This window comes from Corvus brachyrhynchos, unplaced genomic scaffold (genome assembly GCF_000691975.1).
Source record: "Corvus brachyrhynchos isolate BGI_N302 unplaced genomic scaffold, ASM69197v1 scaffold188, whole genome shotgun sequence".
Lineage (NCBI taxonomy): Eukaryota > Metazoa > Chordata > Aves > Passeriformes > Corvidae > Corvus > Corvus brachyrhynchos.
The window spans coordinates 1,100,445-1,115,264 of NW_008239647.1; the positions used below are offsets into that span (position 1 = coordinate 1,100,445).

The 14,820-nt window shown below is 36.9% G+C and overlaps 1 protein-coding gene across 3 annotated transcripts in view; it reads left to right on the plus strand.

The window, feature by feature from the left end:
* KIF6 (kinesin family member 6) overlaps positions 1 to 14,820 on the plus strand; it is a 156,859-nt gene that overhangs the window by 85,371 nt on the left and 56,668 nt on the right. For all 3 annotated transcript variants that reach the window (XM_017742350.1, XM_017742349.1, XM_017742348.1), the window contains one exon: positions 11,135 to 11,237. In XM_017742350.1, the coding sequence (XP_017597839.1) occupies positions 11,135 to 11,237 (103 nt within the window). The remainder of the gene's footprint in view (positions 1 to 11,134; positions 11,238 to 14,820) is intronic.

Below are 14,820 nucleotides of genomic sequence, written 5' to 3' on the forward strand. Positions count from 1 at the left end.
ATTCCTGCTTTTAGTTACATTTTCAATTTAAAATATAGAGATTTTAAGCATTATTTCTAGATCAGATGGGTTATTAGAACCCTATGGGTTGGGTTTTTTAAAATGTTTCTCAGTCTTCTATGAGGAGTGTCTGTGCCAAGAGGAATAAACAGGGATATTTGTTTGAATTCCAAAAATATTTCTGTAGTATTAATGAAATTTCTCAAGCATGTTTTATTCCTTCAAGCCATCTAAACTAGAGACACTTATTACCACTTACTACTTTTAGTCTTGATGTAAGCAATGAGGTTATTGCTTTTATCCTTTTGTCATACATAAGAAGTCCCAAATTTACCACATACAAGGTTTTAGAGGCTTTTAGCTGATACATAGGATTGGCTTGGGCAATACTAACTTTCACTGACCCTGGTAACATTTTAACCCAACTTCCTTCCATCCTCCTTCACTCAAATGTGCATTCAGGTGGTGTTTCTTTTGAACTGCACTGAAATAGCAAGTTACACATTTTGAGTATTCACATTAGTATATATCCACCCTAAGAAAAGAATACATCCACATACTTAACCTTCTGCAGTTGTTCTGTGGTTTTACAATGACAATTTTTGACCTTTTTTGTGGTGAAATTGCCAGAACAGAAGTACTGTCATACCTAAACTAACTGAAGAGGGATATCAGCAGATACAGAGGATAGGAACGCTGTCGTCACATTAGGAACTTGAAAGCATGTAAGCAGATATTCAGTAACAATAATTAATGTCTTAAAAATTTATAAGCAGCAAAAAGGGTCACCTCACCTGTCAAGCTGAGTTTGTTGTCAGTTATATTTTTATTGATAAAAGCAGTATTTCTGTTCAGTATACATGAATTTTTCCCTGCAATTGTTGATATATTAGTAGAGTCTGAATGCATTTTTGTTTAAATGCAACATTTCAAAGTTGTCTGTAAGCTCTTAAGTAAAGAAAGTTATAGATTTATCTTAGAATTTCTTAAGCATGGACTGTATTAGAAGAACAGTAAAAGAAGCATCCAAATGGAGTTTATGTTTCTGCCTTTATACAGAGTTTTCCACTGGTCTCTGGGACCTGGGCTGACTGAAGGCTGGTGGTGCTAGTAATGACTAAAGTGAAGAAGGCATTCAGAAGCACTGCCTTTCCATGTCCTGTGTAACTAGGTCCCCCACCTCATTCAGCAGGGAACCCACATTTTCCCTGGCCTTCCTTTCGTCACCTGTGCATGAAGTCCTCCTTGTTGTCTTTAAGCCATTTCTTTCCATGTTACACTTTGTGTAGCCCAGTACAAGGACGGAACAGTTAAACAGCATAACATCTGTACATATATTATTTTAGCTGATAAGGTAATGTTAGGTCACAGGCTGGACTCGGTGATCTCAAAGGCCTTTTCCAACCAAGCTGATTCTGTAAGTCTGTGGTTCTGTATACTCACTGTACAGCTCACATAAAATCAACATGAATATCCAGTTGCACTGGAAACAACCAATGGCTTCAGTTTTGGCATAAAAACAAAAGGAAGATACCTCATTCTTTACTTTTCTCTACAGAATGAATGTACTAGGGATGGAAATTAAACTTTCTTTTTAACAGTTTTAAGCTGCATTTCGAAAGGTCTTGCTATAGGTGCAATTTGATATCCTAAAATTTTAATCAGCTGTTCATATACTTTTTTGTAACAAGGACAGCTATTACTTTTCCATTTTGATTAATTTATCAAAACTTCCATGGAGGCAGGATTTCTCTTTTTGCAAACAACAACTGCTAATGACAATAGCTAAACCATGTGAACTTAAGTAAACTTTGTATTATATATTAAGAATGTTCAAGTTGGTATTTATATTTCTGCTCATGGAATCTGTTTCTGAAGGTTTTATTCTTAGAATATTGAAAGTGAATACTCTTGATGTGTTGCATAATTTTGTTCATAAAAATATGATGTGCATGCTATTTGTCATTATTGTCAGAAAAAAATTGTTTTAAATTCTGAGCTATTTCTTCACTTTGTCCCATTTTTAGTAAGTAGCAGGATTTTGGTAAAATTAACTTAAATATAGCTCTAATTTGAATTTTTAATAAATTATTTTGATGAATGCCTCTGCTCAAAATGTTTTATTAAAAATACAAATTACAGATTTACTTAAACCTGCTCAGCCTTTTACACTATGTTAACACTGATTCAGAAGACAAGTACACTTACTGGATGGGTTTGGCAAAACTGGTTTTGAAAAAGTATGTCTATGGCATTCAGAATAGTTTTTCTTTTTTCTACAGTCTACAAAGATTTAGTGTTTCCTTTACGATTCAATCCTTCAAGATTTTTTTCCCATTCAAAATAGAATATGGTCAAAAGAGTTCTTAAAAGCAGTAAAAAGCCTTTAAGAGCTGAGGAAAGTCTAAAATAATGAGTAGTTTCACCTAAAGATAGCTGAGAGTTTTGTAAAAACAATATGATAAAATTTGACAAGCTGAAGTGAAAGTTCAGGAGAGAAATTAGCCAGTTTGATTTTATGTATAAGTTCAGGCCCCATTGTTATCTCCTCCTTTTCTGCTTTGTCTGCTATTTCAAAACCACTACAGATAAAAATGGAATATATGAATGTGTCTGGACTGGCAATGACTGCTCTCTTTCTACATGCACTAATCTTTACTTAGTCTTACTAAAATGCACTCTTTGTGTAACACAAGAGGCACAATGCCCTAAATTCCAAAGCAAATTGTACAACTTGTGTCAGGGTAGGTGTTTAAGAGCATGCAAGTTACACAAGTGTTCTCTAAACTTCTGCTGATTTATGGGCGCAGGACTCCCATTTTGGCTCTGCTGGACTTCTGGAGCTTGTCATGTGCCTAGACGTCCTCAGTTGTGAGATTATTTGAAACTTCTGAAGGCTTAATTTTGTGTGTATATTTAGAGTACAGTTAGTACACACTGATGCAGTCTGTAATGTAGCAGGTACAGGACTCCTTCAGAGAAGGATAAAAGGCTTCCTCACTAGGTAAGTGCTTGAAATTTATTGTGGTCATTGCTGAGGTATAACATATAACATGTCTAATTACTTTTTCAAATCTGGACACTGGTACACAGCGGGCTCCTGTGTTCATTCTTGGAGGCAAATCCCAGTACAGCTTCAACAGAGCAAGAATCAAATTTCATTTTTTTACAGAGAAATTCCACTCATTTCTTAATTGCTGATGTTCAGCTTCCAAAAGAGCTAAGTGATGAAAGTGGTAAAGCTGTTCCTCTTGAATATAAATAGATAGTAAATTTTAAAATTAGGTTATCTAGATTGCTGCCTGGCAAAAAGAAATAGCTTACCAGGGAGTTTATCTCATGGTTTCTTCTCTCAACACTACCTCAGCATACCCCATTCAATGCTGGTTCCTGCTGGGAAAAAAAAAATAATAAAAAGACCAATTTCTCATGAAGTGACCCCTGCACTTCTGTAGTTTACAGCCTGAAATATTAAAAGATAGTCCCAAGATAGTACTAATTAATGGTGTACCCACTATAGAGGATTTTTTTCTTTTCTACCTAAGATGTAGTACATACAGGCTTCTACTTCAGAAAACCTCAGTATCTTAATAAAGAAAAAGCTAAAATGTAATATGAAATTAAAAGTACATTAAGTTTCCAAAACCAGATTGATGTTTATAACAAGTTCTTTTCCCTCTGCTAAATTGTTCTGAAAACGAAATATGCTTCTTTTGTGGTTTATGGTGTTACTGGCAAGCCTGGTGGTAGAAATGATTCTCCAGACACCAAAAATACATGCAGATGTCTACAGATGTCCCTAAAAAAAAACTTCACTTGCATTTAGTCCAAGTTGTCATGACTCCATTGATGTAGGTTGTCATTTTGTAGAGCTCTTAAAATATTCTTATCCACCTCTCAGAGTAATTCTTCTAAAATTGAGAAAGGTATATTAAAAAGGAGAATTTAAATACCGTATCTATCACTCAAAACAGCATAGAACATGTAAATTGGGCAAATGTTGAGACTGTTCCATTTTTTATAGATGTGTTGGTCTAGCTGAAAAAGGCAGAAAAGTCTTTGAACCTAAAAGCCCTTTTTCAGGTCTAAGACAAGCAGCAAATGTTGCTGCTACGGCATGTCAAGTACATGAAGCATGTCAAAACACATTTAATTTGCTATTACTCAATCTTAATTGAAGTCCTCATTTTAAGCTCAGTAGTCTAAATTTGATTTAAAATCAACTCTAATTTGAATTGACTCAAATGCATAAATATAGGCCCTTTCTGGTATTTAGTGAAACTTTTACAACTGCATCAACCAATAAAGGGAACAGATTTAGATTCCTACAAAAGAAGGGAAATGCACAGTTTCTTTGTAATATCTGGTGTTTGATGTAAACTGAACAATGCAGTATGACATATATATCCTGTTTTATGAGAAGTTATCTGAAATGTGTGATTCTGTCATATACAGAAGTGAATCTTACTTATTTAGAAGTGGCAGCACCATTGGGTGGGTCTCCTAAAGTTCTTGTGGGTTTGACTTCATATTTTCCTTCATATCCACCCACTGAGCTTCTGCCAAGCCTACCATGCTTCATTTCAGGCTTTCCCTTTGTACCTACTAATTAAGGACTTTCAATGTGTGTATGTATTATACAATCAAATATGATCTCACAGGCAGCTTTAAAGAAATAAATGGTTGCAAATAGCAGCTGAATTTTTTTCTCCTTTGAAACCTACAAGGTGTCATACATGAAATGTAAAATACTTCTCGGATAATATTTGTGTCAGAACATGACTATCAGCAGGTACACTATTTCATTCCCCACTGCTGAGATCTGCAAACATTTTGGTTATGCCAAATAGCCTCTAACTGCATTCTCATCTCTATGCTCCAACTTTGACGTTGATAACTCTGGTGCCCAGTGGCTTTTTAAAGAGAATATACTAACATAACCAGGTAATTCAAAAGTTGGCACGCTGTAAATAATCGGTGCTGGTGCAGATATTCTAGAGCATCTTTACTCCATGCCGTGTACTCTGAGAAATATAACAAAAATTATCTCTGAGAAATATAACAAATTATACCTGAGAAATCTGTAAGACATAAAAACATAACCACATAATCAGACAAAACTGACTTTTGCAGAGTTGACATTATATGTAATACCTAGGTATTTTGTTTTATTTTAATCATCTTAAAGCAATCCCATTTCTAGTGATATTAATTGCATTAGAAATGGTGCTTGTCTTTGATTTGTGTCCAACATGCTCCTGTAAAAGATTGTTCTTTGCTGTTCATTATTTTCAGGGTTTCATTGAATGGTGATTTCTATTCCATTTATAAATTATTTCAACATATATGGAATAGGTTGTTTCATCAATCACTTAATTTCATGTGGAAGCGATAAGGTCTAGGTAAGTTACCCATGCACCAAATAGCTCAAGGTTTCCACGGTGGGAATTTTCACTTGTGGCATGCAGTCTGACCTGCCTAGGTTAATGTTCAGTACCACATTCAACATGCTCACAATCTCAATAAATTGTTCATTTTACCCTCTTCCTCCCCTGTAAATAAACAAAGAAACTCCAGAGCACAAGATATTAATTTATGCGCATGTTTTTTTTAGTTCATTGCATCTGAATATTCTGGTTTTCCTTCAAGGCTTTTAACTTCCCCAGAAACTTCAACACTGCAGGAGTGCTGTGAGCAACCTTGTTTTATGTCTTTCCCATTTTTGAATCATAGTCTAGTGAAGGTAGCCATATGTAACACACATGCTTTTCATGAGAAATTTAGCTGAGCTTTGCAGTAGGGAAGTATTTGTTGTATATTGTTTTGCCATTTGCTTGCCTATTTTTAAGTATTTATTCTTTATTGACTCGTTATTGCAAGCTCTGTTACATCTTTTTTCATTCTGAACAGATGGCTATGATATCTTGACGTATCCTGGTAAAGATGTAACGAATTATGCTTACATGACCTCTAATACCTTAGTTCTATTGCAAAGACTTACCAAATAATTTGTCGTTAGTTTCATTTGAAAGTTTTCACAGTTCCTTTGTTCCCATTTGATAATACGTGGAAATACATAATAGCCCAAACAGGCTGACAATCCTCATAAGCATGAAGACTCACAATTCACACTAGTTGCTATCCTGAAATTCTTCAGACTACTGTCACTCGAATGAGAGCTTTCCTTAAGCCAAGGGGACTTTTTGCTTCTATTGATTTCAGTGGAAGGGCTGACAATTCTTTTCTAACAGACCACTTAGTAGAAATTGAAAGAAAATGGAAAGACTTTTACTCCTTCTTTCATGCAGAAAATGAAGTTTCTGCAAAACAGATACATGGGCAGATATGAGAACAGATGCCTTTCTCATCAGAATACATTGTCTGAACAGTTATTCCCAGGAGTTTGTCAACAGTCTTAATGTTCCTTCCTCAGAACAGATCAATTTGCAATCTTAATACTTCTCTTCTGGAGAGTTGTTTCCAATTTTTTTGTGGGTTAAACTGGCAGCCTCTGGCATGAGGGCTGCTGAAACCCCCTCAGAGCTCTCATACCAGGACCAAAATCTGGTTACAAGTGGTGTTGTGAGGAGACTCTGTGGTTCTGCTTTCAGACAGAGAAGATATCAATTTCATGCTATTGTTTGACAGATTTTTCCAGACCTAACTGAAGAGCAATGTAAATTTTTTTCTGTAGGTTTCATGCATTAAACTTCATGAAGATCTTCTCCCTCTGAGCAATAACCCTTTTTCAACAAACAAACTGAAAAACAGAAGGTGGCCAGACTCAAGACTGGAAGTGCCATTTCCAGATTGAGCAGTCTCAAAATTTTTATGGGGAAAAAAACCCAAAAACAAACCACTAAAATAAAGTACTTTAAAATTGTCCAGTATTTATAAACTTTGGTCACTAGTACAAGCTGCTGTAGGATTTTTCGGTGTTGGATATATTTAAAAATCAATATGGTCATGTAGATATGCAACTGGTTTTGATCACTTTTGACAACAAAATAAGGTCTATGGTTATCCCCTTGCATGTTCCTACCTTCTCAGTGTAGTCCTTGAGTAATCGCAGTGGATACTATTTAATTTTAAAATAGCATTCAGCCAAATACTTTCTCTGTTGGCAGTCGAAGACCCAGCATGACACTATACTGTACATGTTCCATTAAAGTTTCTTTAAAATTAACATTTGGTGTTTAAGATGGCTGTAAACAGCATTTGTGTATGTAACAGCATAGAATAAATGCTAAAATCTCTAAATTAGTGAGTGATAGAATAGTATGCACACTATCTGCCAGGGTCTTTGCTGATATACAGGCTTCTACCTCCTGTAGGCATACCACTGAGTCCTTAAATCACTCTGAGCTTTTCTTACCTTAAAAAGTAATCAGCAACATCCAAAATCCTTATCATGTTTTTGCTCACTGTGTTTTGAATTATTACTGATTCCAAGAGTTTAGGCTATTATCAATACTACATCAACCTTTCTATTTCTTGGTCATGTCAGATGTTGTTGCTCGAGTTCAGAGCTTGTGAGACATCACTGCCACCCTGCTGACTTACTCAAGTTCAGTGGGACAGCTGTAATTTGCACATTTCAGCAGAGGAGCCTATTGAACCAAATTTTTTTGCTTAATATGAAAGCTGACAGAGTTCACTGGATCAGAGTACAGACTGAAATCAAACCTTCGATGAGAACATTCCTAAGCATTCAAAGTCATACTGTGGATTGAACCTGAATTTTACCAAAAATTTCAGCTATGTGAATTTGCTCTAAATGATGATGGCTTTGCTGTGAATTTTGCATTGTGTGAGTTGGGCATATTTGTGTTTTAGTGTTGCACAATCTAAGAGGAAAGGTATAAGTAAAATTAGGTTGATAGAAACTTTATCTGTTTTTATGCAAACCTGTCAACTGGGGTTTCCTGAATATGATTGAAAGAAAATTTTATGCTTTTTCCAATGATCTGGGTTATTTTTATGGTAATGATTATTCCAGGTCACATTGTAATGACTTGATGACATGTGTTCCCTGGTTCTCATCCTGCAGGATATGATGGTTCTTCCTTAGATAAGAATTTTCAAATATTTATTTTGTAACACTATTCCATGGTAATTAAGAAAGAGAGGAGGAATTTTTTGGCTTTTAAGAGTGAAAGAAATTGTTTTCTCTAGCAGTTTTATCTGAACTATTCCACTACCCTGCCAAAACTTTGTCCTTATCATTGGTTTCTTCTCTTAATTCTGTTTTTGTTTATATAATGTAAATATTGCTGTACATAGATTTCAATTTCAAAGCTAGAGAAAAACAAATCAAATAACACCTTTTAAATGTTTAAATGAACATCTAGCTTATTCGTTAGAATTAAGCCCAGGAGAAACAGCATGCCAATAATATTAATGCACCATGGCATTTGGAGGTCATTTGAAGGAAGGTGAGACTATTTTATGAAATTACAGATTATTTAAGGAAATGTATACATAATGATGGAAGATACCACATCAACCATGGAAAAGAAATAATCGTCACTACTGAGCAGAATGAAGACACAACTACTCCATCAAGATTTCAGTGTCTCTTGCAGTCTTTTACTGTTACTAACATTGTCTTCCCTTATTGTCTTCCTAAACATCTCTGTCATTACCCATAGGCTGCAACGTCCTTCTGCAGCTGTTTTATGCTCATATTATACTGAAATACAATCTCAATGGTCCTTTCTAAGTTTGTTTCCCTTTATACCATTTTCAGAATGGATTTGTTTACTACTTCATATGTTTCTCTATTTTCTTAAAATGAACTACATAAACCAGAAAATTTCCCCTTCCCAAGTGTTCTGGGGATCTATTTTTGTGTGCTTTGTTTGGCTGTACAGATTTGCTGCCTTTTCAAGCTAGTGCTGGAAAATGATTATCAGGTTACCTTTAATTTTGGTTGATGCATTTTTGCCGGGCAGCAGCAATAATCACTGTAATAGTTTTGTTTTCTGACCGTACTTTTGTGTTTTTACTTGTACTCTCAAACACAGCACACAGCCAGAAGAGTTAAATACTTTACATTGCAGTGTTATGTATGAGTAAGGGCATGTCATTGTTTATCTTAGGCTTGATGATAAATTTTGTCCTGGCTTTCTGCTCTTAATACAAGCTTTTTCTGCAACAGAAGCAATTCTAGGGGGTCAATTCAGGCTGCATGTTAAAATTAGTGCTAGAGATGGGATGAATGTACTATAAAATTCTTCTTGCAAAGCTGCCTGTTTTTCTTCAAGGCAGGTATGAAACATGAACATTATACTCTCAGGTCAGGACCACAGAAAAATATATTTTCCTGAATTCTCTTGCTCTTTTGGATCACACAACAGAAAATACTGCACTGTATCTTTCTTTGATTTTCTTATTCAGAAAGGGTGGAGCATTTCTGCATGCTTTGCCATTCAAACATTCCTGGTGGTTCTATTTTCAACTCAATATTTTTGAATTAGTAACAGATGTGCTGGTTCTTTTAACTGAAACAGGGGGCAAATTTTTCTCTATATTTTAAATAAACTTTTTAAACTTTTACTTCATCATTGAACCCTGAGTTCTACTTTGTGTTACCAGCCTTCTCTGTAAACAGTATGTTACATCACAGAAATCTTGCTGCAGTCAGTGGGAATTTATCCTGTTATAAGTATGACGAGGTGCACAGAATATATTTAGAAGAAGAATATATTTAGAAGCTTATGGACCTAGATCCCAGTAAGGGGTAACATCCCAGTATTGCACATCCCATCCTTTTTAGGCATGTTTTGCCTATTTCTTGCCTCAGTTTCACTGATGTAAATGAGTATGACTTGGTGACCCTAACCATGAAAACAATGTATTTCATGCCTGTGAAATGAGAAAATTGTGTTAAAGAAAGCAGAAGAAAGCAGGAGAAACCTGGAGAAGGAGAAAACCCTCAAGCCAAAATTGCAAAGCAGGTAGCCTGAAAAAGAACTGGTATACATGCATATGTTATTGGTAATCCTGGTCCATTGGCATAAAACATGGAGAAAACACTTGGACAGTGGATATCCTAGGAAGATTTATAGCTCCTGTTCCCAACGGATTTGGGGGTCTTGATAGCTCTGAGGCAGGAAGGCAGATTTGCGGGTAGGACAAAAGAAAGACTCAAGAGGGAAAAAAAACCAAGGAGGATCAAATTCCAGTTTAAGGAATATTATTTTCAAAGTTTAAGTTGCAATTTGGAGGTTGAATTAAAGGTGTAGCTATTTTGTATTCTTCGCACAGTTTGAGTGTTAGAATCCTCCCCCTTTCTGCTCCTGAACTATCTTCATTCCTGTAATTTATTCAAGTGCAAGTATCATCCTTTCTTCTTGCTTATTTATTGACATATATGTACTGGTGATAACACAGATGCTGGCATAAGCTCTCATTCTCCTTAAGCCTTTGATTTTTTTTGTTAATAAGAATAGAGATACATGATAGCTTACTTGGATCTATAGATCATTAGCAATGAGAACTGAAAATAATTCAGACTGTAATAATTTTCTATAGTGATTTTAAAGATTTGAAGGCCTTGACCTTCTGGTGCACAAAAGGAAACACCATGTTGTAAATGTAAAAAGGCAAGCTCCAACCATTTCGGTAGGTAGAATTCTTGCTTTGCCTAAAAGGGTATGGAAAAATATTTACTAATACGTAATTAAAAGCCCAATTTTTTTCTTCCAAGAGTACTGAAAATATTCGAGGTATATTTAGGGTCCAATGTGAAACAGATGAAAGAAATACAGAAGCAAATTGCATTTGCTGTTGTGAAAATACCTCTGGCTCATACTTAAGAATATTTCACATACTTTAAATTTTCAAAGTTCAGTTTTACTTATGAACGTTTAAAATGATCTTGAGGAATTGTATACCTCAAGCATTCAGACTTTAGAGAAGTGGCGTGAAACATAATTAATTTGTTAGATAATAGAAATGTTTCATCAAAAATGCTTTTCCATCAGTGGAAACCGAACTTAGTCTTCTCTTTGCTTTAAGATCCCTGGGCTGACTTGCTGCATTTGTCTAAAAAGGATTTAAATAAGTGTAAAATGTCTATCTTTTGATGACTCTGAAGTAATTCTCTTTTTTATTTTTTACCTTGGGGCAGGAGGAAAGATGTCACTTGGATGTCAGGAAGCTTTTGAAGTTTTCAAGCGGGACCATGCTGACAGTATAACCATTGAGGACAACAAACAGCTTCTGAAACAGAGGTGAGTGCCACAGCAAAATACAGCTGGGGGAAGACATCTGAGGGTTCACTAGCAGGGCAGGAACAGGCAATTTTACACCAGATATCCCAGGCCTCTGTTGAGGGCTTGTTACAGGCACTTCACCTTTTCTTTCTTAGGACATTGCATGTTCAGAAGACACTGAGTGGTGATAGAAGAGCAGTCTGGATAGAAATGAAAGTAGCATGAGGAATTTTAGTGCATATTTCCACTGGTTTTATTCATCTTCACAGCCATGTTGGAGCAATGTGGCAATGGCATTCATAATCAAGAATTTTCTAGAGGACATAAAATCCATGAGGCTGAATCAATTACTGCAATTTCCACTGTCAAAAATGCTTTACTGGCTTCAGCACTGAATTAGATAGTAAGCTGGGAGATGCTTAACATATGCATGTCTGGTGTTCCTAACCTGTTTGCCAAGTGATTTTAGCTTCTCTCTGCCAGTTTTGCATTCACAAACAGAAATAATACTTTCTTCCTCCACATTTGTTGTTAATGTTGGCTAAACACTTAATATGTCTGGTGAAAATAGTGATAATGGCAGAACATTGAGAACATGAATTTTCATACAGATTTTAAACCTCACAAATTAAACCACCAACACTTGTCTATGCTGATGGGATAACAGTACTGTTTCTTTGTCAGCTTTTCAGGTGTTAACCCTCCTAGTACTGCAAAAGAAATACACAGCTTTGAGGTTGCAGAATGCCAAAAGCAGATCTCTCCATCTATACTTGTAACTACCATTTCCCCTAAGAGTTGCTTGGGGTATTTGGTTTGGTTTTTTCTGTTTGGTTGGGGGATTGCTTGTTTCTTTGCTTGTTTGTTTGTGATGTGGTGTTGTGGTGGTTTGGTTTGGTTTTTGTGGTGTTTTTTGTCCTGAGGTTTTCTCCTTCTCCAGGTTTCTCCTCCTTTCTTCTGCTTTCTTTAACACAATTTTCTCACTTCATAGGCATGAAAGACATTGTTTTCAGGGTCACCAAGTCTTACACTCATTTAATTCAGTGAAATTGAGACAAGAAATGATCTCCACGTCTTTGTGACTTACTCAAGTTCTTGCTATTTATCACTTTTCTGAACTGATTAACTTTTTATCTGGATCTGTAACTCAGCCACAGGAACACAAATTGCTAAGGTATTAGATGTATGTAAGCATTTATCCATGTAAACTGGATGTTTAGTAATGCCTTTCTTCTGATCAATATATCAGATCCTGCCACATCACTGCATGATCACTGCATAAATGATTACATTTCTGGTGTTGCTGTTCAGGAGAACACTTTATATAGTTACAGCATGATAATGAGAACAATACAGTTCTGAGCCATGCCCTGCCCTTCCTCTAGTTAATCACAATTCTTCCATATTTTTTCTGTTTGTTATTACTATGAAGCAAACCAGTATTTCCTTCTGGTTTCAGAATATATAGTAGAAATGAGCAGAATCTACAAAGTTTGATGACAGATTTGCTTTCCTTAAAGGAAAAAGAAATTCAAACTAATGCCTTGTGTAACCCCTCTCTAATAGGCATCAGCTGATTTCTGAAATCAGTGCTGATGTGAATTTTGATACTCTGGAAAAGGCAGTTTCCCCTACCATTTGCAGTCATTTTTAGCAAAGATGCTTATAGCTCCAAGTTTACCGAGTTCATTAGAATGGATTTATATCAAGTCCAGTCTGTAATTTGGAATGCAGCCTCTGAACTACCAGTTACACAAGAGTTCTGTTACCCAGCCAGTGTTCAAATTGCACAGGAAGAAGAGTGTGGACACCACATGTTTAAAGGTTACCATAGCTTCCCTTTATATGTAGGCTTCTCTTGTTAATAATTTTGTTTATAGTTGCATAACCACTTCTGTCATACCACAAACTGTTTGGTTCACAAATTACTTATTTTTAGCCATCTTATTTTTTCCTTTGGGTACTTTGGGTAGATTTTCTTGGCTTGCTAATTATCATAGAGTCAGAGAATAGGCTGAGTTGGAAGGAATTTTTAACAGTCATCTAGTCCAACCCTGCTGCAATGAGCAGGGACATCTTCAACTAGATCAGGGTGCTCAGAGTCTGTCAAGAGCCTGACTTTGAATGTTTCCAGGGATGGGACATTCACCACTTCTCTGGGCAACCTGTTCCAGTGTTACCACACTCATTGTAAAAAATTTCTCTCTTATACCTAGTCTAAATCTACCCTAAAGCATTACCCCTTGTCTTATCACAACAGTCCCTGCTAAAACATTTGTCCCCATCTTCCTTATAATTCCCCGTATATATTGATAGGCTGCAATAAGATCATCCTGCTGCTTTCTCTTCTCCAGGCTGAACAACCCCAACTGCCCCAGTCTGTCTTCCTAAGAAAGATGTTCCAGCCCTCTGATGATTTTTGTGACCCTGCTCTGGACCCACTCTAACAGGTCCATGTCTTTCCTGTGCTCCAGAACTGGACGCAGTACTGTTGAATACATTTAGTGCTCAGCTCCATGTGCAGCTGCACTGTGAGCTCTGGCTGGCAGGAGCCCGAGGCAAAAGGCCTTGATCTGGCACTGACCCTTTGTATAACAAAGGGCACAGGGACCTGTGGTGCCAGTCAGGTGGACACACACTTAGAGACACAGTAGGAGCCGGTGCCTCTGGAGGAAGAGCAGAGATTTTCACGCTCTTAGACTGTGAGGGTGTAAAAGTCCAGGGTTTCCTTTGTTCAGGGTCCCTCCTCAGAGGCGCCAGCTTGAGCTGTTATCCTGTTGTTGCATCATAATTAAATTATTTTAAGGATCCAGACATCTGAGTCTCTGCTATGGGAAACTTCGAGTTGAGCCATAAGGAAACCTTGTCTGACTGTGTGTGGTAGGTGCAGGGAGTCAAGCAGTTCACTTGTCAGCTCACTGGAGCCACCCACTGCAAAGGGGCTTAGGTCCTAGCTCAGGTGATGTGAGTGTAACTGATTTTGGCTAAGGACAGGGTTAATTTCTTGTAGCAGCCATGAGGGGGCAGGGCCTGGAGCCTTGTGGGCATAACCAAGACCCTATTGTTATTCAATACCATCCTATGTCATTGCCAGGGGCAGGGGAAAAGAGCCTTTTCCAGTGGGGCGAGTGTGGCAGACAGAGTGGTGGGGTGACAGTGGTCCCAGCTGAAGGGAGCACTTTGGGTGGCATGGCAGCAGCTGGGTCAAGCTCCAAACTTTCTCTTTTGCACACTTTTGTTATCATTATTGTTGCTGTTATTGTTCATTTTCTTATCTCATTGCTGTTTCCATTAAATTGTTCTTATCTCAAATCATGACCTTTGCCTTTAGTGCTTCCAATTGGAGAGGGAGCAAGTGGAAGTGTGGTTTTTTTAATGGGACTCCTACATTGGAGAATAACATTCCTAAACCACAACAGCCACCAGAATGGCTCCTGGATGGTTGGGCAGAAAAATGTCCTTTACAAATACTCCAGGTGGGATCTCACAAGATGAGTAGAGGAGAAAAATCACCTCCTCAACCTGCTAGCCTCCCTTCTTTTGATACAGCCCAGGATAAAGTTCAATGCCTGTGGTGCAAGAGCACATTGTTGGGTCATGT